The 27,073-nt window shown below is 46.6% G+C and overlaps 1 protein-coding gene across 1 annotated transcript; it reads left to right on the top strand.

Annotated features, from left to right (window-relative positions):
• Positions 1-999: 999 nt before the first annotated feature.
• Positions 1,000-27,073, top strand: GLRA4 (glycine receptor alpha 4). The gene is made up of 9 exons (XM_027534716.1): positions 1,000-1,488; positions 6,260-6,390; positions 6,666-6,733; positions 7,381-7,604; positions 7,730-7,812; positions 9,883-10,023; positions 12,940-13,154; positions 18,616-18,765; positions 25,196-27,073. Exons 1-9 carry the CDS (start codon positions 1,418-1,420, stop codon positions 25,484-25,486), a joined length of 1,374 nt encoding a protein of 457 aa, XP_027390517.1. The 5' UTR covers positions 1,000-1,417; the 3' UTR covers positions 25,487-27,073.

Raw genomic sequence — 27,073 nt, 5'->3', positions numbered from 1 at the left:
AAAAGAAACAGGGAGGGAGATGCAGAGAGTATGGATGAAGGAAAGCTTCAGAAAGAGAGGGAGGAAGAAAGAAGAGAAAAGCGAGAGAGGAAGCGATAGTGGATGAGGCACTCAGAGATGTCCTAGACCAGAGCGGTTCAGGTGGTGCTGAGCAAGTTTGGGGAAGGGTTGACAGGAAAAGAACTGTTCAAGCAGCCGTACTCTGTAAGCAAATGAGAAGCAAGGAGGGGTGGGTGGTCCGCTCTCCCCAGCTCTCTCCTCCATCCTAAGCTTTGGGGGTGCCAGGTCATTGCTCTTGGTCCCCTTGACTCTTCCAAAGCTTACAAAGCCTGCTGTGTGCCAGGCTTGCCCTGCCCCAGCTTCTGCCCTATTCCTCCTCACAGCCTAGCCAGTCTGGGGAAAGAGGGGTTCCAGAGAGCTACAGAGAGCCCACAAGCTCAGCAGAGATGACCTGAGGGAGGGAAGTAGGCAGGAAAGAGGATGTGCAACTATAAGGATGAAGGAGATGGAGCAAGTAGGCAGACAGACAGACTGACTGATAGGCAGGCAGACATAGGAAGAAGCCTCCTAAGTTCCTGTGCATCATTCATCCCCCTGTCTCCATCCAGAGAGTTGAGGAAAAGCTGCCCCTTCCCTTCCCCTCCTCCTTCTTGCCTCCTGGCAGCCCTTAAACTGTCACCTGGAGAATACCCAGTGGCTCTGCCTAAACCCTCTCAGGTCGTTTCTCCCCCTTACAAAAAATCATTAAGACTAGAGTTTGGCCCCCGCTTGGCTCCAGGCTAAAAGGGAAACTGCTGGGGAGGTGGGGGAAGCAAGGCAGCTTGCCGGCACTCCTCCAGCCCGAGAGTTAGAAGCTGGACAGAGCACCTCCGGCCCCTCTCCAGGCTGCAGCGGCAGCCCAAGCTCCTCCCCGGCACACAACACACACGGACTCGCTCTGAACCCGACTCCAGCTGCCGGCGACTGTGCCTTTAAATTGCTGCTTTCTAGAGGGTGCATCTCAGGGGGAGGTGGGAGGGAGGGAAACATCTTCATACAGTCTCCCTCCCCCATCTCCTCCAAGACTCTCCGGGGTTTAGAGAGTGATTGCTTCCCAAAAAGAATCTCCTTCAGCACCCCGGCAGGCAGGCAGGCTGAGGCCCTCCGGAGCCCCAGGCGAGCTCGAGCAGGAGCCGGTGGGGTTATCTGTGTCAGGATCACTTCCAGGGGAATAGTTCTGGCCCCCTGACTGAGAGGGACGGGGCAAAGAAGAGAGAAGTGGGGAGAGAGCACGCCACTCCTAGCCCGGCCCCCCTCAGGTTCCCTGCGAGAGCGGCCTGAGCAGGAAGAAGGATCTGTACTTTCGGCGTTCCTGCCCCGGGTATCCCCTCTCACCTTGGCAGCCAGGCTGAGAAAAGGACTCCAGGGTCCCCACAGGATGACAACTCTTGTTCCAGCTACCCTCTCTTTCCTTCTCCTCTGGACCCTGCCAGGGCAGGTCCTCCTCAGGTGAGCTGAGTGGGGGTGAGAAGGAGATGCATGCAAACACCGGCTGGGGAGGGGGGCAACTGGGGCTCCGGCAGAGTTTCCTTGAAGTTTGCCAAAAGCCCATGGATAGTATGGCTCCAGAGGCGGACTCACTCACCTCCACTGAGATCCCAGGAGCCTTTTGTGAAGGATGTCAAAGCCCCAGAGGTGATGGGGAGGCTTCTGCGGGTGAGAGCTTCCTGGGTCAGGGTAGGGGCTAGGAGTGAGCCCCTGAACAGAAGCCATCTGTCCTGCCCTCCAACCCTATCTCCCTCCCAACTTGACCACATGCTCCTCAAATCCTTAAAAATGACACCAACCTCTGCCAGCTGCTCACCCAAAAGGTTACAACGAGCCAGGATTTTCCCCAAACCACATTAGGATGAAGCCGGGCTGATCAAAGCTGGCCCCTCTGCACTCTCCCTACCCTGCCCAGGGAACACCTGGCTGCTCCCTGGAGTGGTGCTATGTGGCCATCATTTCCTGGACTTTGGGGCAAGACAAGCTTTGGGCTCCCTATAAATGCCCCCCCCCACCGATTCCCACTTTTCTCATTAGCTGGTGCAGGGGGCAGGGGCAGTCTAGGTGGACAGGGGAAGCTAGGTGGACAGGGGATGCTGGAGGAAAGATGGCTGTGCCCTGGGCTGAATTGGTCAGAAGAGTGCCTCCCAAGGTGGAGGTGGGTGAGTGCCACCGCAATATCATCCTCCTCTTCATTCAGGGAGCACCCCAGGACTGCTTGCCTCTGAGGAGCCTCTTTCTCATGTGCTGGCAGACACGAGTGGGCAGGCAGGCAGGGATTCAGTGGGATTGGCAGGGAGGGAATAAACTTCTTCAGAGTGAAAAGGAGCCCAAAGTAGAATGGCAATGGTAGCTCAGCTGGAGCTGATATGAGGATGCAGGCAGAAGGGGGCACCCAGCTGGCATTTGCTGGCCCTGATGGAGGGGAAATTATACTAAGGCCCAGGCTTTGGTGGCAGCAAAGCCCTCTTGGTGATTAGAGCAAGGTTAGCCCTTAGAAAGTCTTGAGCCCAAGTCCTTCATTGAACTTATGGAAACTGAAGCCTAGAGAGGGCAGGTGACCTGGCCAAGGTCATTTGGGCACCCAATAACAGAATTGGAGTTCTCCCCCCTACCCCACCCCAGGGCCTTCCATGAGAAAGGTTTCCAGCTCTGGAGCCTCCTGAGTCCTGCCAGTGTTTGGAACTTTCCAGGAATGAATGGGAGAAAGGAGAGTCTACACACCGTGACTCTGCTCTCAGGTCCACAAATGAGGTAGCCCTGGAAAAGATGGGCTGCCACGGGGGTTGAGGCCCAAGACAGCTGAGTTCACAGCCAGTCCTGGGACTGGGGCCAGTGGGAGAGATAACATGAGACTGGAGCTGAGGACGGTGGCAAGGCTCTGGCTGCTCCACACTCAGGTCCACGTGGCCTCCCTGGGGGCGGGGGGCAGACGGCAGGCGGCCAGCAGCAGCACCTGGCCAGTGTGGACGTCCCATGGTGAAGCCACGGACGACTTCTGCTTGCACCAGCGCCTCCTTGGATTTTCAGAGCATGCTTAAGCCACCTGCTCTGGCAACCCCTGCTCAGGGCCAAGGTGGCCTCTGTTCCCAGGGTAAGAGCTTCCTCTTGCTCTTAGGATTTGAGAAGGCAGGACTCTAGGGGTCAGAGTGAGGCTGCCACTGACCTTCCCCAACTCTGGTTCCTTGGCAGCCTGCCTGGGGCTGCTTGTATCTTAGTACTACAGTAGATAGACTTAGGTTTTTTTTTTTTTAATTAATTAATTTATTTTAATTGGAGGATAATTACTTTACAATATTGTGATAGTTTTTGCCATACATCAACATGAATCAACCATAGGTATACATGTGTCCCCTCCCTCCTAAACACCCTCTCACCTCCCTCCCCACCCCACACCTTCAGGTTGTCACAGAACACCAGCTTTGGGTTCCACGTCATATATCAAACTCCCACTGGTTATCTATTTTACATATGGTAATGTATATGTCTCAATACTATTCCTCAAATCATTCCACCCTCTCCTTCTCCCACTGAGTCCAAAAGTCTGTTCTTTACCTCTGTGGATAGGCTTAGTTTTGAAGTCAAGAGCTCTGGGTGGGAATCTTGGCTTTACCATTTAGAAACTGTATGATCATGAACAAATTGCTCCATCTTGCACTCCTCACCTATAAAAGGAGGATAATAATGGTACTTATTGAGAGGACTCATGTGAGAACTCTACTAGATAAAGCGTTTAGCATGGTGCCTCAGCTATTTTTATTACTATATCAGTCACTGGCAGGTGCATAGATTTACTGGGAAGGAGGAGCCCACTGTCTCAAAGGAGACTCAGACCCAGGACAGTAGTCACCTCAACTCCCAGCACAGGGGAGCTGGCTTTAGGGATGACAGCAGGATGGAGCAGGAGGCACAGGGCCCAGCCAAGAGTCTAGCTTCAGCTCCACCCTTGCCCTCAAGCCCTTGCTGAACTCCTGGTCCCTGGTCTAGCTATTGGCTGGTAAGCAGACAAGCAGGCATATGGGAGAACCTGTCAGGGGAGAAGAGGGCTGGCCTCTAGTTTAGGCCAAAGCACACTGGCCCCTTCCTTGAAATGAAGCTCTTAGGGAGATAAGATGGGAGTTGACTTTCGCAGCATGGCTTCTTTACTGGGAGTCTTTCCCTTGCTCCTAGAGCCCTGCTTTTTTCTGCCTATAGTATTGCGAAGGCAAGTTCATCTGCCTGCAGCTGCCTGGACCGAGGTCCAGCTCAGAATGTAGCTTCTGGCTGGAGCAGAAGCCAAACTGCCCTCTCCAGAAGCTGGGTCCTAGCCCTTGAGAGATCAGCATGAAGGCCAAACAACAGAAACCAGCTCTTAGGGGTGTCAGTTGCCCTTGAGCCCTTCCCATCCTTGGCTAGGCCAGATGTACAAAGTGTGGCCACAGCTACATTAATTCTGTCACTCATGTTTGAGTGTGTTCAAGACACCATCAGAGTCCAAAAGATGGGATGACCCAGAGGGATGATATGGGAAGGGAGGTGGGAGGGGGATTCAGGATGGGGAACACATGTATACCCGTGGCGGATTCATGTTGATGTATGGCAAAAACCAATACAATATTGTAAAGTAATTAACCTCCAATTAAAATAAATAAATTTATATTAAAAAAAAAGACACCATCAGAAAGAGAACACTGGATGAGGCCTCAGCTGTGAGACTTTGGGCAAGTCATTCTTCTTTTGGTAGTTGATTGACTGATCTATCTATCCATCCATCTATCTATTATTTATGTATTAAATTCCATGTTTATATGTGAGATCATACAGCATTTGTCTTCGTCTGACTTATTTGACTTAGCATAATGCCTTCCAAGTCTGTCCATGTTGCTGCAAATGGCAGAATTTTCCTTCTTTTTTATGACTAAGTAATATTCCATTGTGTGTGCTGCTGTTGCTAAGTCACTTCAGTCATGTCCGACTCTGTGTGACCCCATAGACGGCAGCCCACCAGGCTCCCCCGTCCCTGGGATTCTCCAGGCAAGAACACTGGAATGGGTTGCCATTTCCTTCTCCAATGCATGAAAGGGAAAAGTGAAAGTGAAGTCGCTCAGTTGTGTCTGACTCTTCACGACCCCATGGTCTGCAGCCTACCAGGCTCCTCCATCCATGGGATTTTCCAGGCAAGAGTACCGGAGTGGGATGCCATTGCCTTCTCCATCCACTGTGTGTATGTATGTATTTATCACATTTTCTTTATCCATTCATCTGTTGATATACACTTGGGTGCTTTCCATGTCTTAGCTATTACAAAGAATGCTGCTATGAACATGGGAGAGGTGCAAATATCTCTTTAACATAGTAATCTTGTTTCCTTGGGGATAAATACCCAGAGGTAGAATTGCTGGATCATATGGTAGTTCTACTTTTAATATTTTGAGGAAACTCCATACTGTTTTTCACAGTGGCTGCACTGATTTACAGTCCCACAGATCACTCCTTCTTTGGAAGGAGTTTTCTCACTTGTAGAATGGAAATAACAGTTTTTGCCCCCATCACATGAGCATTGTGAGAGCAAAAAGATCTAATATATGTGAAAGCAATTGTCTAGGACTGACTAGTGAGCTGCTGTGTTGGCTTATGGCTGTTTCTGTTCTTCTCATTTGCAAGTGGACAAGCAGAAACCCATCTCCTAATCTCCTCACTGATATGGAGACCAGCCAAAGTGGGGTGGGAACAGGGAAGTGAAGGATCTGTAATAAAGTAGAATATAACTGATCTCCAGCTTCTTAGGTGGTACTGGTGGTAAATAACCTGCCTGCCAATGAAGGAGACATAAGAAACTTGGGTTCAATCCCTGGGTCAGGAAGATCCCCTGGAGGAGGGCAGGACAACCCACTCCAGTATTCTTGCCTGGAGAATCCCATGGACAGAGGAGACTGGTGGGCTATGGTCCATGGGGTTGCAAAGAGTCGGACATGACTGAGCACACACAGACTGTAGTCTGCCAGGCTCCTCTGTCCATGGGATTCTCCAGGCAAGAATACTGGAGTGGGTTGTCCTGCCCTCCTCCAGGGGATCTTCTGACCCAGGGATCAAACCCACATCTTCTGCATTGCAAGTGAATTCTTTTACCGCTGAGCCACCGGGGAAGCCCCAGGCTACAGTCCATGGGGTCACAAAGAGCTGGACATGATGGAAGCAACTTAGCACACATGCATACACAACTGATTTCAGTGATTAACTCTCTCCTCTCCAGAGTGGCCTTGGCAAAAGAGGAAGTCAAACCTGGGACCAAGGCGTCCCAGCCCATGTCCCCCTCTGATTTCCTGGACAAGCTTATGGGGCGAACATCTGGGTATGATGCCAGGATTCGGCCTAATTTTAAAGGTAAGAAGTATTCATCCTACAAAACCTCCCCCTCCCCACTCCCTTTGGGGACACTGAGCCACCCCCATTGCCTACCTTAGAGCCAGGAGGCTGGGGAACAGGTCTAGCACTCACAGCTCAGAAGGAGCATCCCCACCCCATCACCCTGGGTCTGTGTGCCAGACACTGCCTTCTCCCAGCAGTGCCCTGGCCTCCAGTTCAGAGAGGCAGTCTTGGAATCTTCTCCCAGATTCCTGGAATGCTCTACCAATATGGCTGTGCTTTGCTACCCTTAGGCCCACCTGTGAATGTGACCTGCAACATCTTCATCAACAGTTTTGGCTCCGTCACCGAGACTACCATGGTAAAGCATCTCCATGCCCCCCACTTCCTCTCTAGTGTGAATGGGAGAAGCCCACCAGATAGCAAGCCAGTCTTTCCTCTGCCATCCTCTCCCTGTTTCAGTGTCATGGCTAAAGCCATGGGATGTCCAAAGGTGGTCACTAGGAGTTTATCTTTCCCCAGCCCAGGGTTTTTGTGGCTAAAGGCAGACTAGCCTAAGCAGCAGATGGTCGAGTTTGGAAGATAGCGTGATGACTAGCACAGGCTTTTAATCAGAAAAACCTGCATTCAATCTCAGACTCTACCATCTAATAGTTGTATGACTTTAGGCAGATTTACTTAAACCTCTCTTTGTCTCAGTTTCCTCATCTGTAAAATGGGAATCATAACAGCACTCTCCCCTCAGGGTTGAGGTGAGATTTAAATAAAATGATGCATATGAAGAAAGTGCTTAGCAAAGACTCAGGCACATAGTAAGAGCTTAATAAATGTCTTTTCCCTTCCCATCTTTGCCGTATCAGCCCGAGCCTGTCTCCTTCTCCAGTGGAAAATGCGCACTTCCCCTGAGATGTGTTCCCAGCATTTTCCTCCTCATGGCCCTCCTGTGGTAAGCTTGCTAGTCCCTGCAATAACACTGCCTCCGATGGGCCCATCTTTGCCCCCTCCCAGGACTACCGGGTGAATGTCTTCTTGCGACAGCAGTGGAACGATCCACGCCTGGCCTACCGAGAATATCCTGATGACTCGCTGGACCTCGATCCCTCCATGCTGGACTCAATCTGGAAGCCAGACCTGTTCTTTGCCAATGAGAAAGGGGCCAATTTCCACGAGGTGACCACAGACAACAAGTTGCTGCGCATCTTCAAGAATGGAAACGTGCTCTACAGCATCAGGTGCAGCTGGTAGATGGCCAGGAGAACTCGGGGCAAGGGGCAGAGGCTGCGGGGTAGGGGGAGGTCCCTGTGCTGCACTGAGCCACACTCAGCCAGCCTGACTTCTTTCTTCCTGTCCCTGCCAGGCTGACTCTCATTTTGTCCTGCCCGATGGACCTCAAGAACTTCCCCATGGACATCCAGACCTGCACAATGCAGCTGGAGAGCTGTAAGTGTCCCTAGAAAGTCACAGAGCGATGCCTGAGATACCAACTAGTCAACCCCATGCCATGATATTCCAGACAGGAGAAGGGCAGCCCAGAGTGGGGATGGACTTCCCCAAACACACACAGTCAGATCTTGGCCCGGGGAAGACTAGAAGCCAGAGCTCCTGAACACCCAGTCTAATGTGTTTTTCCATTCCCTGGCTATTTGCAGGTCTGGCTGCCCTATAGGGCCGGGGGATGGGAAGGTCCCAACCTTATATACCAGTGTGCTTGGGCTGGATGCCATTTGAGGAGTACCTCCTGTGTCCAGAGATACATTCCCTCTCACAGTGCCTGCAGTAATTCTACCTTTACTTCCTTTGAGTTAACATATTCAAGATGCCTATACACATCTAGAGTTGTCAGGGATGGGGCAGTCTTTGAACCCTGATTCTTTGTGAACATAGGCAACTTTTTTTTTTTTTTATTGAAGTATAGTTGATTTGGACTTCCCTGCTAGCTCAGCTCATAAAAAGTCTGCCTGCAATGCAGGAGACCCCGATTCAGTTCCTGGGTTGGGAAGATCCCCTGGAGAAGGGATAAGCTACTGATGCCAGTGTTGTTGGGCTTCCCTGGTGGCTCAGACAATAAAGAATCCACCTGCAATGCAGGAGACCTGAGTTTGACCTGAGGGTTGGGAAGATCCCCTGGTGGAAGACATGGCAACCCACTCCAGTATACTTGCCTGGAGAATGGACAGAGGAGCCTGGTGGGCTACAGTCCATGGGGTTGCAGAGAGTCAGACACAACTGGGCAACTGAGCACAGCACAGCACATAGTTGATTTACAATGTTTTGTTAGTTTCAGGTGTACAGCAAAGTGATTCCATTATATATGTATTATTTTCCAGATTCTTTTCCATGATAGGTTATAAAAAGATACTGAATATATCTCCCTGTGCTATCCAGTAGGCCCTTGTTATTTATCTATTTTACATATAGCAGTGTGTACAGATTACTTTTGTAGAGAAGTGAGAGAGGACAGTTCTAGGCATAGGACAGTGCCCAGGGCACCAAGGTCAGCCAAGAGCTACCAAGGGCATAGGGTGACAGCCTGCAGCGGCTGTCCCAAGTGCAGGGAAGCTAAAGGATGACAAGGCTGGACATCGCCCATGTCCATTTCTTCGCCATCTCCTGGGCAAGTGAGACTGCGAGATCAGGAGTTATGCATTTGATCCTCAGAAAATTCTTGTCTGTCTGTTTCTAACATATAGTAATAGTGATGGATAGAATTTGTCCTATGTGGTCCGCTTTTTAGAGTTCATAAACCACCTTCACGTCCAAGTCCTCATTACCTCCTCTGAAATGTAAGTGGAACATTTTAGAGAAGGGGAAGTGACTTGCCTAAAGTAACAAAGCTACTCTGGGCCAAGGCCCTACACTGGACATCTGTGAGCCTTTGTGTTTCTGCTCACATTTCTACCCAACATGTGAATATAGTCATCTATGTGGCAAGAGCCTTCACAAAATTCTAGCTCTCTGTGAGCAACTTGGCGCTTTTGGTGTTAGCTCTCAGTTTGCCCCAGTTCAGGGCCCTGGCTAGGAGTCTGTGGTGTGCACATTGGCCCATGCATGGCTGGCAGGGTATAAATAGCTCTCTCCTCCCTGGAGTGAGGTGGCAGAAGCCCCAGCTCCAAGGCTGGCTCAGCTCAAGGTATGTGGTCAGTACACATGCTTACTCCCCTGGGTTTGAGATGGGGCAGGAGGTTCCCAGCTGGGTTCCTTGACATCTTTCCAGGCCTCTTGATGTGCTTTCTAGGTCTGTCAGAATAATTTATCTTTGGGACTTTCTAATGCTTGAGAACTAGGTAGGAGAGGAATCTGAAGTCTTCCTGATTTACCCACTTAGGCTGGGCACATGAAGCAGTTGATCAAGTACCCTCTTCAGAATGGTTTTTCTTTCCCAGATGAGCATGAAACTCCTAAAACCCAGGTCTTAGTCCTCATCTGTTCTTTCCTGCCAGTTCTAATCCTCTCCCTACCCCCAACCAACACCCACACTCTGCAGCCCTCTGCCATCTCTTTCACTTTCAGTTGGCTACACTATGAATGACCTCATGTTTGAGTGGCTGGAAGATGCTCCTGCTGTCCAAGTGGCCGAGGGGTTGACTCTGCCTCAGTTTATCTTGCGGGATGAGAAGGATCTAGGCTATTGTACCAAGCACTACAACACAGGTAAAAAAAAAACTAGGATCTTACTGGCTGTGGGCTGCACAAAGGGCCTCCAAATGGGAGGGAAAGGAGCAAGGCAGCTGGCCTCTATTGAAGGTCCAATCTGTGCCCGATGGCGTGCTAAGTTTCTCATATGTCTTATCTCATTATGGCAGCGGTGATCAGCCCCATTTCTCAGAAAGAAAAAACTGAGATTCTAAGAAATTGAATCAGTTATCCAAGTCCCACAGTTAGTAAATGACTGATTTCAAATTCAAAGCCCATGTTCCACCACCAAAGCCCATATTCTTGTCCCTATCACATGCTGCAGAACAAATGGGCCTGTGTCAGTGAGTGGCAGGAGTGTTCCACCTGTCCTGAGGCCAACTTCATGTGGAAAGTGAGGAATTTCTACATCTGGGAGAATTCAATGACTACATTGAACCAGGAGAGAACAGAATTCAGGGCACCAGCTGGCTTACTGTCCACACGCCCTGCCACTGTCTCCAGTCCCCAAGTCTCATGAACTGACATGGTTTCCCAGGTGTGAAAACTGGGTCAGGAAATGAAGAGCAGCTGCTTTTCCAGCTTGAGCACCTTCCTTTTGCAGCTTCCCTAATCGCTGTAGGTTCCTCATTTCCACCTACCATTTGGCTGTTGTGAAGAGCTCTGATGCTGAGATAGGGGCCACAAGCTGAAGAAGGGAGATCCTGGGTCCCTCCAATGGTGTGCTGATATGCTTTGGGTGCAAGCCTATGAATATGTGTTTGTGTATGCAGGGGTGCAGATAGTTGGGGAGAGGAATGAGCCATTGAACTTAGAAAATGCTGGTGGGAGTGGAAATTGGTGTAAACTTTTTCAGGAAAAAAAAAAAAAACTGGCAATTTGTATATAGACTTATGGTTTTCAAATTTTGGTGTGCATCATATTTCCCTGGAGAGCCTGTTAAAATATTGATTCCTGGGTTCTACGTCTCAGAGATTCTGATTACATGTGCTTGGAGTGATGCCCAGAAATCTGCATTTGAACACGAATCCTGAAGATTCTGATGCAGGTGGTCCAGGGGGCACACTAAGAAACTTTAGTCTGGAACCTAAATTTTTTTCCTACCTGTTGATCCAGGAATTCCACTCCTTGGAATTTATTTTAAGGAAATATTCCAAAAAATCATATTGACTTTAGACCCCAAGAGGGCTCCTTGGTCACTGTTTATACTGGCAAAAACTCAGAACTGCTCTTAATATCTACCGATAGGGCAGAAGTTAAATAAATTACATAGCACATCTGCTTGCTGGGATATTATCCAGAGGTCTAAAAGGATGCTTTCAAGGCACTCGTATCAACATTGGAAAATACAAGTGGAAAAGGTTAAGATCTAAAGTTGTATACACAGAATGATTCTATTGTGGTGAAAGAAACAAACCAAAAGCATTTGTTTAAAAATCCTGTAATTGAAAAAAAAAAAAAAATCCTGTAAGAAAATAGCACCAAGTGTTTCTAAAGCAGTGTGATAAGAGCAAGAACTTTGGAATCAGATAGAGCTGAGTTTGAATACTGGCCACACTATTTTCTAGTTGGGAACCCTCAAGAAACATAATCTCAAAGGAGCTTCCGTTCCCTACCTGTAAAATGGGAAATAATAATTTTACCTGCCCCAAAGAGTTGCTATGGGGTTTAAATGAGATAAACTATATAAAGTCAAGGCACTTAGTAGGGGCTTGATAAATGTCAGTTTATGAATATTATTATTCCCTCTCTACCTCTCACATTTTTTCTATGCTAAACAAGTCATAATCCATTTTGTCATGGAAAACAAAAGCACTATCATCAAAAAGAAAAAAAAGAAAGAAAGAAAGAAAATACAGATACCAAAAACACTTCATGGCTAGAAGCCTGGGGTGGGATGAAGTGAGGTGGACTCAGGCAACAGTGGGAGATCACAGCATCACACACATGACAAAGTCTTAGTCAGTCATTGATGAAATCACTAAGCTTGAGGAATCAGGTCTGCTAACAGCAAGACCAGACCACAATAAAAGAACAACATACGTATCCTCTGCTTTTTGCCTTGGTTATCCTAAGCATCTACTACCAGGGGAAGCTCTAAGCTAGTGTTTTCTTAGCCTTGGGGCGTGGGAAGCAAGGTAAAGTGAAGGTGACTGTCAGAGGAGGAGAGCTTTGGTACATGTGCCCAGGGCCAACACACTTTTTGTTGGTGGAATAGAACGCTGCTGCCCAGTGCTGTCTGGGAACTCGCTGCCCACCGTCCAGAGCTGGTCTCTGTTGGACACTGTTTCCAGATATTTGCTATCCAGCTCTTCTTACTTGCTTAAGACACAGGCAGTGTTTATCTCAGTGAATCATTGCTGGAGAGCTTCAGGGGTCCCAGGACACACCAGCAAGGATGCTGAGACTGGAGTGGAGTCTAGGCTCATCGCTTTGTTAATCATGAGAATAGTACCATCTGCCTATGTGTTCAACACCTCAAATGCATCACCTAACTTTAATTCCTACAATTGCCCAGTGATGGAATGGATATTGTTGTTATTCTAGTTTATAGACGAAGAAACTGAAACTTTAAAATCTTCGGTGTTTCACCTGAGGTCACACAGTTAGTGAGCAGAAGCTTCAGGAGTCAAACACATACAGCCTGGCTTTGGAGTCCTCCCACTCTTAATCCTCTTTCAGTACTGTCATGGGGAAGGCCTTCTGCTGGCAACTAAAGTGCTTGGAGCAAGAGGTCAGGTCCGTGTTGGCTACTCTGAGAGCTTCATCAAAACATACATCTGGGACCTGGGACCGCTTTGAAAGGCTCAATTATTGACCCAGCTTAGGTGCCCAGAGGCTGGCCCACAGAGATAGGGCTGCCCTACTCCTGCCTCTCAATTTCAGCTGCTGGCTGGGGACCTGCGGCCTGACACCTCACCTCTTTCCTTGCAGGGAAATTCACCTGCATCGAGGTAAAGTTTCACCTGGAACGACAGATGGGCTACTATCTGATTCAGATGTATATCCCCAGCCTACTCATCGTCATCCTGTCCTGGGTCTCCTTCTGGATCAACATGGATGCTGCCCCTGCCCGAGTGGGCCTAGGCATCACCACTGTGCTCACCATGACAACTCAGAGCTCTGGCTCCCGGGCCTCTTTGCCTAAGGTGAAGAGACATGCCAGGGACCTTGCTTGCCACAGAGCTCCCCATTTCCCATTCATTCCCACATTCCCTCCCACTGACTATTTTCCTTGGATTTAAAGTAGAGAAGAGCCGTCAAGCAAGAGCAGGTGTCCTGCATTCTCTTCCCCTGGAACACACTGCTAATAACATTGCAAACAGTGTGAAGACTGGGGTTGCAGATGCTGTCTGGCTAGGGAATAAGTAGACAGTGCTGACTTTGACTTTCATCAGGAAATACTAGCATGTCCAAGATCAAAAGACCCTCAGCAAGTAGAAAGCCCCATTGCCTCATGGCACAGATGAGGGTATTACAGCCCAGAGAGATAGAATGACTTTCTCAAGGTCATGCTTCACAAGGAACAATCAAAGAAATACAAGGATTTTAAATTGACGTCTGTTTCTCACTATGTCAGAAATCAGATACTATCATGAAGAGCTCTAGAGACAATGTCCCTTCTTTGGGGGTGAGAAAACTTTGAGGCAGCAAATAGCAATTAAAGTCAGTGGACTCAGATTTTCTAGGGCCAGGTGATATTTTGATTACACAGAGAGATTTGTGCTGATGGGACTGGACCCAGGTTTTCCCTGCCTCATGTCTTCATGAACAGAATTTAGAGGTCATCACCTCAATGTCCTTAAAGTCAGCAAGGCTCTGAGATGATCAGGGAGCAAGCAAATTCATTCATTCAGTAAATATTTATTGAGCACATACTGTGTACCAGGCACTGTACTATGCCATGGAGAAATAATGGAAAGCAAAACAACACAGTTTTTATGGCTGTTATAGTGAATATATTCCCTCTTGCTCTGTTTTGTTGGAAACCAGGCCCTGTGATCTTATATCTCCCAGTGTTTATTCCTAAGAAGACTTTTACTGGGGACTTAAACAGGCGGTGATCTGGACACTCAGACTAAATTTACAAATTTCCTATATACTGGGGTGGTGGGGCAATAGTTGTTAAGAATAGGAGATTAGAGACAGGTAGTTTTTTTTTAAGACAGGTAGATTTTTATTGAAGTCCCAGCCTCATCATTTGCTAATGGTGATCTCAGGTAAATTCCTTCTCAGTCTCCTCACCTGTAACGTGGGAATATTACCTCTTCCATAGGGTTATTGCAAGAAATATATACGATAATGTATTAACAGAGAGAATGGTGTTTGGCACATAATAATCACTCAATAAATGTTAGCTATTGTTATAATTATCAGGAGTCTAGGTGGAAAGGACTGGGTAGTGGACCTAGGCCTAAAGCAGCTGGTAGTGCTCTCAATTATTTTTGAATCACCAGGAAACCTTTGAGATGATCCTAAGTTTTTCTAGGGACAGACAGTGACAAAGCTGAGATTAGGATCGTGTCACAGGGAAAATTGTCAGAGAGAATTTCCTATACAAGCATATCTCATTTTATGGCACTTCATTTTATTGTGCTTTGCAGATCTGCTTTTTTTCCCCCCACAAATTGAAGGTTTGTGGCAACCCTGAGTTGTTAAATGATGGCTACCATCTTTTTAGCAATAAAGTATTTTTAAATTAAAGTATACATATAGTCTTTTTAGACATAATGCTATTGCACACTTACTAGACTACAGTGTATTGTAAACGTAACTTTTACATGCACTGGGAAACCAAAAGATTTGTGCTATTTGCTTTATTGTAGTGATCTGGAATTAAACCCACAACATCTCTGAGGTAGGCCTGTAAGTGTGTTTTCTAAATGTCAAGGATATTGAAGAGGCTGTGAGAGGCAGACTGGGCTTAGGTGAAGCCTACAGGGCCAGGTGAGGCTGTGGTAGTGGCCTTGCATGAAGACCAGAGGAAGAAAAGTAGTTCAGACCTAAGAACCCTGCCCTAGTTTATTGCCGCTGCCATATAAGGAGATTCTCCTCTAACTCAGGGAGTTGCTTCAGTTTATGCCTTATTCTTGCTGAGAGAACTCCTTTCTCCAGTCCCCTCCTGTGAGCAAACACCATCCATCTGCTCCCAGGAATCATTCTGTTTTCTCATATAGAAAGAATGTACTTTATTGGAGGATTGTTTGGTTTTGTTTGGTTTGGGGGGGGTGGTATTTGGTACCTTCTCATCAGATTTTGATGACCTTTTATATATATATATATATATATATATATATAAAATTGAAGTATAGTTGATTTACAATGTTGTGCCAACCTCTGCTATACAGCAAAGTGACTAGGTTATACATATATAGACATTCTTCTTTATATTCTTTTCCATTATGGTTTATCACAGGATACTAAATATGGTTCCCTGTGCTATACAGTAGGATCTTGTTGTTTATCCATGCTATATATACCCGTTTGTATCCACTAATCCCAAACTCCCAGTCCTTCCCTACCCCACCACCTCCCTTTTGGCAACCATAAGTCTGTTCTCTATGTTGATGACCTTTTCCTGTCCTCATTGGCCAATGGCAAAGTACGCAGGCATAGACCCTAAACTAAAAAGTTTCATTGGCCAGCCCCACAGAGCAAGGGACTAAGTCAGAGAGCTTCTGCTCACTCTTGAGTTTGTGCAACATTAGATTTCATGGGAGCCCCAAGGGAAAATGTGGGGCCAGATCAGGGGCTTTTGAAAGCAACAGCAATCTCACCCCCAGTACTATTCTAGTGTCCAGGATAAGAGCAGCCAAGGGTCACTTTGTAAGGGAACTCAACTGGTATGGCCGTTTCCCATGCTACTGGAAGCCATTCCATCTTTGCCTTTATGAGGGCTAGGGCTCCAAAAGGCACCCATCATTGTCTCTTTGCCAGGCTCTTTATCTGTACAACTTCCAGTTGGTTCAGTGTATAATGGAAGGGCTTAATGGAAGTTTCTACTAGAGACTGACAGATTAGACCTAAAGTTGAAACAGGGAAGAGGAACCCAATTCTTTCAAAATCCTGTCATCTAAATGGCTCACAGCTCTTGGGGCAGGTAGTAACAAAGAAGGCTAAGAGGGCAAACAGAACTAGCAGAGACAAATACACCATCCACCTATTCATTAATTCAAAAGATACTTACTATGTGCCAAGCTCTTAGCTAGGCACTGGAGATAGAACAGCGAACATGATAGAAATAGTCCTTGCCACTGAAGAGCTTACAATCTAGTGAAGGAAAGAGCCAGGTATATTTGATGGATGCTCAGGTGCAGGTAACCTGAGCACATCCAGTAGGGGCAATCAACCCATACCCGCATGATTAGGGAAGACTTCTCAGAGGATATGGTATCTAAAGTGGACATTTAAGTAAAAATCATCAAGGTGAAGGAGAGACACACAGAAAGAGATGATCCCCTTGGGAGACAACTGAAATTGATCAGCATGGCAGGGTCATAGATTGCAAGGGACAAGGTAAAGCTGAAAAAGTAGGCAGGAGCTAGGTGTCATGCCGAGGGGAGCACTGCCTATATCAGAAGGATAGTGGAGAACCACTGAAGGGTTGTAAGCAGAGGAGTGATATGATCAAACTTACATTTTGAAAACAAAATTCTGGCTGTTGTTTGAAGAATAGATTGTAAGTGGCCAGCAGAGATGCAGGGAGATTGTTTAGGAAGCTGTTGCAATTCTTCAGATGAGCCAGGATAGTGAGTGGATGATTTCCAGAGATATTTAAGGTGCATTGTTGACACTTATTGTTAACAAGACTTTCTTCCTGCTTCTTAAGGTGTCCTTTTCTTTTGATGATCCAAAGTCCTTCATGGACCTCCCCTGTCATTACCTCATTGTGGATTTTCATAGCACTTACTTAACATCCCTGGGGGCACAGTGGGACTGGGAGATGGTAAATGAAATAGGAGGCCCTCTTTGTAGGTGGCAAAGTAGAAACACCAAGGGATGCTTAATCAGGGTTGCCTAGCAACCCACCACTATCATCTCAATAGAATTGCCCTTAAAGAAATAGAGCAGAGTTTCTCCAACTTAGCACTATCATCATTTTGGTTGAGATCATTTTTCTTTGCTGTGTGAGTTGGTGGAAGGGTGGTGTCCTGTGCACTGTAGGATATTAGCAGCATCCCTGGCCTCTAGAAGCCAGTTGCTGGCACCACCCTAAAATTGTGTGACCAAAAATGTCTCCAGACATTTCAAAATGCCCCTGGTCGGGGGTGGGGCGGGGAGATGGGTGTGGGAGTCAGCCCTGATTAAGAGCTACTGAGGTGGAAGATTTTGTGAGACCTGCTCCTTAACTGGAGTGTGCAAGATCCTCAATGTCCAACATAGCAGAGGCTGGTGAAAGAAGTTGCCTGTCATGAATCCTACTCCTGCTGGGGAACCGCATAAGGTGAGCTTAGCCACTCAAAACTTTGTAAGGAGGTGATCTGATTGAGGAAGTGGAAGGACTTCATAAACCTGAGTTCTGCCCTCCCCTCTGGTCCCACCCAGCCACAACCCTGTTTCAAGAGAAGTGAGCATTTAATCTTCACAAAGGAAATGGGAGAGAAAAGTACAGTTATCTCTCAAGTGCCCTTGGGGGATTGCTTCTGGGATTCCTTGCAGATACCCAAATCAGCAGATGCTCAAGTCCCTTACATTTGGCCCTCTGTATCCTCAAATGCAGAACCCATGGATACAGAGGGCTGATGGTACCTGAAAGCTACCAAGGCAGGTAGTAAAGGAGACCACTAGGGACTGGATAGGCAGAAGCCAGCATTCTTGAAATGACAGAAACATCCATAGCAGGGGGTGGATGGTGCACCCCATTGGGATCCCTACCCTGTTCTGCTTTTCATTGTGAGAGATGAGGCCCCTGCTCTCCACTCATTTCAAATCCTCACCAGGGTCTCTTGCAAAGAATGGCAGGGAAAAATCATAGGATCAAAGGAAGAATAGACATGGAGGAAGGAAAGGAAGGAACTCATAGTCTGGTATTGAGACTTCAACCTAGGTAATTCACAGCATCACTGAATTGATGCCCAGAATCCTTAAGCCCTAGTGCCATCTTCTCACTGGGTAATCTTGGCTAAGACTTTTCCCTTCTAGGCCTCGAATGTCCTCATATGTCTCACTTATGAATAACACACCCTGCCCAATTACCACCACAGCTGTGTTATCCTAGGACAGAACAGAAGGCAAAGAAATCCAGCATTCATGTTCATTGCTTTTTATTCAAAGAAAAGAATCAGAAGAGGATAAGAATGAAAAGGACAATAAGAAGCAGAAGCATAAGTTCAAAAAGGAGAAAGAAAGGAAGGAAAAGCAGTATAGGCAGGAAAAGTAGCTGGAAGTGGAGGGTGAAGAGGGCAGAGGGGTGAAGCATGATGGGTGGTCTGATCTTTTTGACATAGTCCTTCAGATAATGGGATATATCAAGGAAAGCTTCTTTAAACACAAGAAGAAATTCAGGATAAAGCTGCAGAATAGCAGGCAGTTGATGCAGGCTGGTAATCCACTAAAGAGGCCGTGAAAGAACTCGAGGAAGGTTGACTCTTCCATTGATGGATGTTGCAGGTGTCCTATGTGAAGGCAATCGACATCTGGATGGCCGTGTGCCTGCTCTTTGTGTTTGCTGCCCTGCTGGAGTACGCTGCTGTCAATTTTGTCTCTCGTCAGCATAAGGAATTCATTCGACTTCGAAGAAGGCAGAGGCGCCACCGCATGGTGAGCATAACTAGGGAGGAGCCCACTTCCTTTCTCCTTTGGACTCCTTCCTTCCTGCTACTCCTCCCCAAAACCAAGACTCAATCTAGACTGCAAGGACTAGACAGGCAGTCAGGAACCCTGGATTCTAGTCCCAGGCTGGTCACAAATAAGCTAAGTACTTTAACCTTTTTGATTCCATTTCTTTATCTGTCCAATGGGACATTCATTCCTGTAGGGCAGTCTAGCAGAGTAAATTAAGGGCATGGACAGATTCCCCTGCATAGTCAGCACTGCCAATATATTAGCCAATATTAGAACCTTATCGACTGACTTACCACGAGATTGCTTTGAGAATTAGTAGTGGTTGCTCCTGACTCTCCTCCCACCCAGGAGGAAGGTATCCCAGGTTGTCGTATACTGATTGGTGGTTAAGAATTCAAGTCAGGCATTGTGCCTTTCTAGGGGAGCATTATAAAGGGTCCCCACCATAACTAAGCTGGAATTGAAACACTACCACTTGCATCTTCTGGCTCTTTCATTTCTTCGCCTTGGTCTCCATTGGGTGCATCAGATTCGTTAGGCATGAGTTGTTATTTTCTCTCATTCTTGTTTGTGATCACCTGGGGAAGCAGAGTAGGTAGGGATCTTGTCCTCATGACAACAGAGGCAGCGCATCCTCCCCCCCACCCCATTGCCCAGACAATAGGTGCTAGGTACACTGTCATGACAACAGAAGTGCTGGGCCACTGTCACAGAAGGAAGTGCCCAGTTATGAGCAAAACTAAACGCCTTTGCTGAGCTACATAAGGTTCACTTAATCATCAGACACACCGAGTTCTGGCCTATCCTGAGCTCCAACTCCCTGTTTACTGCCTAATCTGGAGGCACTAAAGCACATATGATCTCTGGGTGGGGAAAGAAAACAATGATCTATCTAAGCAAACTGGCTCTAGCTTGTTGGGGCCACTCTAACTCGAAGGTTCTTCTCTCTTCCTAACAGCCCCACCTCCCATTTCAGCTGCTCCTGGAGTACCCTTACCATATGTCTGCACTAAAAATATCTCAAAAGCTACCTCCGGGATTTCATGTTCCTTGCTAAGGTCCCTTTCTGCTGAGGGCAGTGTTCTTGTCTCATCTAGTGGTTCGTCGGTATTCATCAATTTTTTCCCCGGCTTCAGTCCTTGAGTTGCGGCCTGGGAAGCACGCCCTCTAGTGGAGTGATCCACAACTGCACCTCCTTGACTAGGACCGATCAAGAGTCCTAAAAGCCTTTCCTATCCAGCAGCAGCATCCTAGGCAGAGGCTCAGGGGAAAAACATGGATTTGGCAGAAGGGCAAGAAAAGTAGATACACCCTTTTGTAAGTTAACTGATCCCACCTCTTTAGTTGTGTCAAACCTGCCCACAGGTACCCAAATCTTATCTTTATAGGGGTTTTAATCTTGGTGCCTTCTCCATGCTTACCTTAGAAAAGAACAGTCTGCCAACCCGTTCCACACTTCTTTTCCCAGCTAAATTGCCTCTACTGGTGTCCTGGTAACAGAAGACTGCTGTAGTCGCTGTAGAACTACTCCAGGGTGACACTTGTCCCACCTCCTTCCCTGCACCTCTCCAACCTCCAACTGCCCACAGCCTATCCCCTCCTGGTCATATACAGGGTGATCCTGACCTCATAATGAAGCCTGTCATAATCAGTGCTCAATTATTACATAGTTATAACAGTAGCCTGGGCCCTGCTTAGGCACCTGGATCCTGCCTCAAAGTGGCCCAGGCTTTTGATTAATGTAGATAAAACCTGAAAACCATTACCTGTATCATTAGTTCTGTCCCTTTTTGAGTTTCCTACAGTCATTGCTATCCCAGAAGAAATGTAGCCAAATCCTGGAGGTCAGTGAGTGGGCTGAAAAAGTTGATACAGGGTTGATTCATTTCTAGAACCTCTCTCTGGACCCTGCTATTCCAGCTAGAGAAGCGATTTTCAGTCTGAGAGGAGCCCTCTTAAGGGAGAGAGAGACTCCATAGGATTTTCAAGGATCCCTTAGCCAAGAGCAAGTTAGGAGTATTCCAGAAGTCAGCCAGCTGTTCATCAAGCTCCAGACTTCATCTTGTTCTTCTCAAATCCCAAATCTCAACCATCCATTTGCACTTTGTAGTGGTCTCCTTCCATGTCACAGTCTAAGATAGCTTATTTTTTTCCTAGACATTTCTGCTTTGTCTTCTTAGCTAGTCTAGAAGCCTCACACAGAAGGGTCTGTTTCTCATTTTTTATAACCTCAACAGGCCCTGGCACTAGGTTCTGGACACAGCAGCCACAGAATCCAGTCCGCCAATCTTTGCAGACTTATTGGCAAGGGCTCTCTTTCAAGATGGACAGAGGAAAAAGCTTTACCATTATCAACAGAATAACTTGAGAAATGGAAGAAATTTAAAATACTGCCCAATCCTCTCAGGAACTTGGTCCCAGAACCCTGCTTGCCTCTTTCCATCTCCCAGGACCCTTCCCCATTCTCCAATCTCCTCTCCTCACTTCAATATACATCACTCAATATCGATCCATCCTTCCCATCTTCACAACTCATCTCCCACACTGTGCATTCCCATCCCCGCTTGATTTTGGAATATCTTTCCTCTCTAGTTCCCCAGCCCTCCTCCCCTATAGATATCTGCCACAAAAATGCTCCATTTCAACAGCCATGGAAGCCACAAGTATGTTTAGTGTGCTCCGTCATGTCGACTCTTTGCGACCCTATGGACTGTAGCCTGCCAGGCTCTTCTGTCCGTGGGATTTCCCAGGCAAGAATACTGGAGTGGGTTGCCATTTCCTTCTCCAGGAGGATCTTTCTGACCCAGGGATCCAACCGTGTCTCTCGTGTCTCCTGCCCTGGGAGGCAGATTCTTTACCACTAGCGCCACCTGGGAAGCATGAAAGCCACAAAGTGGAGTTTAACCCTCCACTGTCCCTCCCCAACACACGCACATACACGCACACACCTCTGAATGTGGCCTAAATAAGCAATACCCAAATTCAGGACCCTCACCCTTGAATTTTAGTCCACTCATCTTTGCTACCCCAACTACAAGTACAATATGTTAAAAAAAAAAAAGTTTTTTTAAAGAGCCCAGGGTGACTTATACTATTGGCCATTTTTTACCTCTCCTGTGGGAAACAGCTTTTTCCAGCTTGAAAAATAGTTCCAAAAAATTCTCTTTAGGTTTACTGTGATTGGAGAAAAGGGAAAATAATTAGATCTATAGAAACAGAAATAGCAAAAGTTGGATTTAACTTTCTCTTTCAGAGCTTTTTGCAAACAAATACATTCCATGCTTTTATCCTCTAGCTCGAGATCTACAGGGATTAGGATGAGCAATGGGGAACAGGGAGTCTGAGGGACTCTGAACTGGAAAGCAAAAGAAAACTTCATTTTATTTACTCCCTCATTTTTCACTTCAGTTCAGTCACTCAGTCATGTCTGACTCTCTGCGATCCCATGGACTGCAGCACACCAGGCTTCCCTGTCCATCACCAACTCCTGGAGCTTACTCAAACTCACGTCCATCGAGTTGGTGATGCCATCCAACCATCTCATCCTCTGTTGTCTCCTTCTCCTCCTGCCTTCAGTCTTTCCCAGCATCAGGGTCTTTTCCAAGGAGTCAGTTCATTGCATCAGGTGGCCAAAGTATTGGAGTTTCAGCTTCAGCATCAGTCCTTCCAGTGAACATTCAGGACTGATTTCCTTTAGGATTGACTGGTTTGATCTCCTTGCAGTCCAAGGGACATTTTTCACTTACTTGGGAGAAATTTTGTTTACCTTTGGTTCTTCATCCATAAAATGGATCCAGCACAACCTGTCATGAAGAAACAGTGTGAAAATGAACTACAGAATACAGGTGAAGTGAGCCAAGGCCTATGGTGATAGGTTGTATAAAGAACTTAAACGAAAGAGCTGAGGTCTCCCCATCACGACAACTCAGGGTCAAAGCACCACCACAAGGGTGAATTGCCTCTGGCCTACACATGTACAGGGCTTCCCTGATGGCTCAGGGGTAAAGAATCCATCTGCTATGCATCAGTCACAGGAGACACAGGTTCAAGCCCTGGGTGGAAAAGATCCCCTGGAGAAGGGAACGGCTACCCACTCCAGTATTCTTGCCTAGAGAATCCCAGGGACAGAGGAGCCTGGTGGGCTACAGTCCATAGGGTTGCAAAGAGTCAGGAATAACAGAACTGACTTAGCATGCATGCACACATGTACAACTCTCTTCACAGAGGCTGGCAAAATCAAGGATTGGGTAGCAAGGCTGTCTGGTGGGCAGACTTAGAGAGACCTTTCCCTATGCCAACTATGCCATTCTTTTTAAGGGGCCTCAGGCCATTGTGCAGAGGTAGGGCAAGAAGCAATTGTTTTTTCTGCCAGGCACTCTGTAGCTAAGATTCTCTTCTGAGTAGACTCTTCAGTTTGAGATCCTGAGAGGATGCTGGCTTCATGAGAACAAAGCCATTCCCTGTCCTGTATTCCGCATGTGGCTCATCAGTCCATTCATTCATTCAACTAATATCTACTGGGTGCCTATCAGATGCCAGCACTGTGCTAGGCACTGGGGACACAGCGGTGAGCCAGACTGATGTCCTTTCCCATGTATGAGCCTGCAGCAGGCAGAGAAAGAGATAGGATCTGTTGACAAATCTCTGACCTGAGCTTGTCTACCTCTGATGCCCAGTGACAGGCTAGGCCTTCTAGTGTTATCATAATCAAGGATTAATGGGACCAACCACACTAACATCTCATTGATGAAGCCACTTTTAAATGGGTTACTATAATTATAGAGGTCCCAGGATAAAGACCCTATGATGTCCTTCTAACTGCATAGCATGTGTAAAATCTACTTTATCTACGTTTTATGTATATCTGTCATGTCCATTCAATATATACATGTGCCTTATTCTGTTTAGTACTGAAAGTCCTAAGTATCAGGAAGACCGCAATTCTGGGCAAACTGAGAAGATAGTTGGTACCATCCCAGAAGAGGTTATTTCTTACATAGCTGAAGCTTTTACTGCTATAAACATTGATACTTTAAAAAATTATAACCATCTTTGAATGAAGTATTCCTAGGTTGTAGTATATACTTACCTGTCCTAGGTCTAATTTCCAGGTTGTGAACCACCACTTGTGATGGCAGTGTGTCCTTTAGAAGGAGATAAAATGGGGTTGAGGTTGTGTGCTACTGCTAAGTCACTTCAGTCGTGTCCGACTCTGTGTGACCCCCTAGACGGCAGCCCACCAGGCTCCCCCGTCCCAGGGATTCTCCAGGCAAGAATACTGGAGTGGGTTGCCATTGTAGAAACCAACAATAAATAGGCTCTGAGTTAGGCCCTGAAAGACTTTTTTTTTTAATTTTTTTTTAATTTTTAACTTTACAATATTGTATTGGTTTTGCCATATATCAACATGAATCCGTCACAGGTATACACGTGTTCCCCATCCTGAACCCTCCTCCCTACTCCCTCCCCGTACCATCCCTCTGGGTCGTCCCAGTGCACCAGCCCCAAGCATCCAGTATCCTGCATCTAACCTAAAGTTCTATTGATTACTCGGGAGCTTTGGTTCTCTCTCTCTCTCCTTTTTCCTCTCTTTCTCCCTCTCCATCTCTCTCTAGGTCTCTATCCACCTATCTTTCTGGCCTTACCTCCTGACTCCCAGCTGTGTTGTAGCTACTTAAGGTTGTCAGTTGTCATTTTTATTGGACAAATGAACTTTGTGTAATCTGCTACATTACATAATGCTTAGATAAAATTTACCTCTTCAATGTTAATGTGTTCATCAGAATTCATGTACTGCACATGAATGGAATGTGTATTGGGTAATAAATGTTACCCTAGAAGTACACACATCTGCAAGAGCATAATCAGCTTTACCCTGATTCGGATAACCCACTAGGTTATTTAAAACTTTTGGAATTTTCAGAGACAAACATTTTTTTAAAGATACTATGTACAAGGAGACATAATTCTTCAGCTTTTGGAAGTCATTAAAGTCAAGTTTCCAAGTCTAACTATCTCAGCTGTGCTTTCTAAAGGTTTCATTGTTCTCTTTATTCTGTTTATTACCAGTCAGAGATAACTTGACATTGAGATGTGCCTCTCACAGTGAGTTGGCACTTTCCTGGGTTTTAGATGGCTCTAAATGATGTTACGCATTTTAAAAAGGCAGCTCAAGGCTTATCTGCAAATGGAATCATAAACTTATACCATACGTACCACGTGTAGCTGCTTAGCGTACATCTATCTCGTGAGTAGTTTTGTGACCATAAAAAAGCATGCAATGAGCCTGTGTATCCACCTACCCTGTCTGCATAGCATCACCCGAGATACTTGTGTGGTGTGGTCTCTATTCTTCTACATTAGAACTGTGACCTCAAATTCTGCCTTTTCTTCCATGTAATTCCAGGAAGAAGATATCATCCGTGAAAGTCGCTTTTATTTCCGTGGCTATGGCCTGGGCCACTGCCTGCAGGCAAGGGATGGAGGTCCAATGGAAGGTTCTGGCATTTATAGCCCCCAACCTCCAGCCCCACTTCTAAGGGAAGGAGAAACCATGCGAAAACTCTACGTGGACCAGGCCAAGAGGATTGACACCATTTCCCGTGCTGTCTTCCCTTTCACTTTCCTCATCTTCAACATCTTCTACTGGGTTGTCTATAAAGTGCTACGGTCAGAAGATATCCACCAGGCACTGTGAATAGGAGCTTAAGAGTCCAGTTGTTGGCTTCCTGCTTTCCCCTTGTGGGCTTTCCCTCTCCAGTAGATTCCATCAAGCGCTTGGACAGCTCCTTCCTGATCTCCTACTCAGAACTTCAACAGCCAATCCCAAAGCTATGTGGAGCTACAATGCATGGTGCCAGTGGTGGCTGTACTTAGAAAGATGGCTCACCTATCTTCATCCAGATTTTCTCCATACTATCCCATTTCTCATGAAAGTAAGGTTTGGCTATGTTCTTGTAGCCAGGATAACCCTGACTGGAGCTTCTCTGTTTTTAAGTTCTCTGGTAGAGGATATTCAGAACACTGCTACTAGATTCTGGCATTTGTCATCTTAACCTGTACCAATCTTTGCCCTGCCACCTCCTACCCAGAGTCTGACCTTTACTATGCCCTCTGTCCCTCCTACCATGGGTCAAACAGGAATCTTTCCCATCCCCAAATGCTTCCCTGTGTGACTTAGTCAGGTTTCCTTGACCCTGGGAGGACGGCAAGGGGACAGATTCCCCACTACTAAGCTTGGAACAGTCATCGGCTACACTGGGGTAGGGTGTTGCTATACAACCCAACAGAGAGGTCTTCAAGTTTTCTTGGAACCTCAACACTGTTAAAATGGGGTCAGGAATCTTGGACTCTCAGAAAGACCACCTTTCCCAATCTACCCAAATTTCCTGATCTCAGAAATATTTGTTGTATTCCCTAACTAGCTAGCATCATGGCAGGGTGTGTTTGACTGCTGTGGAGTGTAAAAAGAGAAAGATGCTTAGACTTTTAGAAAGTTACTTGATGGTGCTATAAAGCTTTCAAGAAAAGTGAGCTTAAGGCGGTAGGGCCTAGGAGGCTTAGAATAAGAAACTATCCTAAGAGAGTCTTCTGTTGCCTGCACTTTTGTTTCTTCTTTTCTCTAAAGTCTCTTTATTTCCCAGGACCTCTCATTTCCAACTTGCTCCTTCACCTCCTTTCAGTGAGCAAATAATAATGCCATGCAACCATGCCCAGGATAAAGCAGCCTACCAGGCTCCTGGGAAGGAACTAGGTATATAGAGGATCCCTATCCTGAACAAACATTGACTTGGCCAAGCTCAGGATGGAGTTGTCGAAGCTAGAAAACCATAATTTGGACATTTTTCTTAATCCTTCTCATTTCCCTTCTCTGTCCACAGTGAGGAAGTGGAGCAGTCAGTTGAAGCTACCCAAAAATATCAGAACAGAAAGAGTGTAGAAGCGCTCATCTCAGGCCTGACACTGGGACACGGGGAAGCATGGGCCTGGTACTCTGAGTCCTTTGAAATGATCCAACTGGGAAGAACTGTAAAAAGGAAGATTAAAGTGCAGGGCTAAACAGCTGGAAGACAGAAGTGATCAAACAATCTCTTAAACATCTTGTCTTTTTCTCCGAATCTAGAATAATTAACTATGTAAATTCAGTCTCTCTCTCTCTCTCCCCCCTGCCCCATATCTTCCTCCCTCCCTTTCGCTTCCTCCTTTTCTCCTTTCCTTAAAAACAGGTGTTCAAAATTTTCTGAAAGTCAATAAATCCAATGACCAAAGTAGATCCTACAGACAA

The sequence above is a fragment of the Bos indicus x Bos taurus genome, chromosome X (genome assembly GCF_003369695.1).
Source record: "Bos indicus x Bos taurus breed Angus x Brahman F1 hybrid chromosome X, Bos_hybrid_MaternalHap_v2.0, whole genome shotgun sequence".
NCBI lineage: Eukaryota > Metazoa > Chordata > Mammalia > Artiodactyla > Bovidae > Bos > Bos indicus x Bos taurus.
Note: the sequence above shows the minus strand (reverse complement) of the source record. Positions and strands in the feature narration are given on the sequence as shown.

What these genes read in the sequence shown, in the direction of transcription:
- GLRA4 (XM_027534716.1), top strand. Translation starts at nt 1,418, where the DNA reads ATGACAACTCTTGTTCCAGCTACCCTCTCTTTCCTTCTCCTCTGGACC. An exon ending in CCGTCACCGAGACTACCATG is followed by an intron (nt 6,734 to 7,380) that starts GTAAAGCATCTC and finishes GCCCCCTCCCAG; the next exon opens with GACTACCGGGTGAATGTCTT. An exon ending in TACCAAGCACTACAACACAG is followed by an intron (nt 10,024 to 12,939) that starts GTAAAAAAAAAA and finishes CTTTCCTTGCAG; the next exon opens with GGAAATTCACCTGCATCGAG.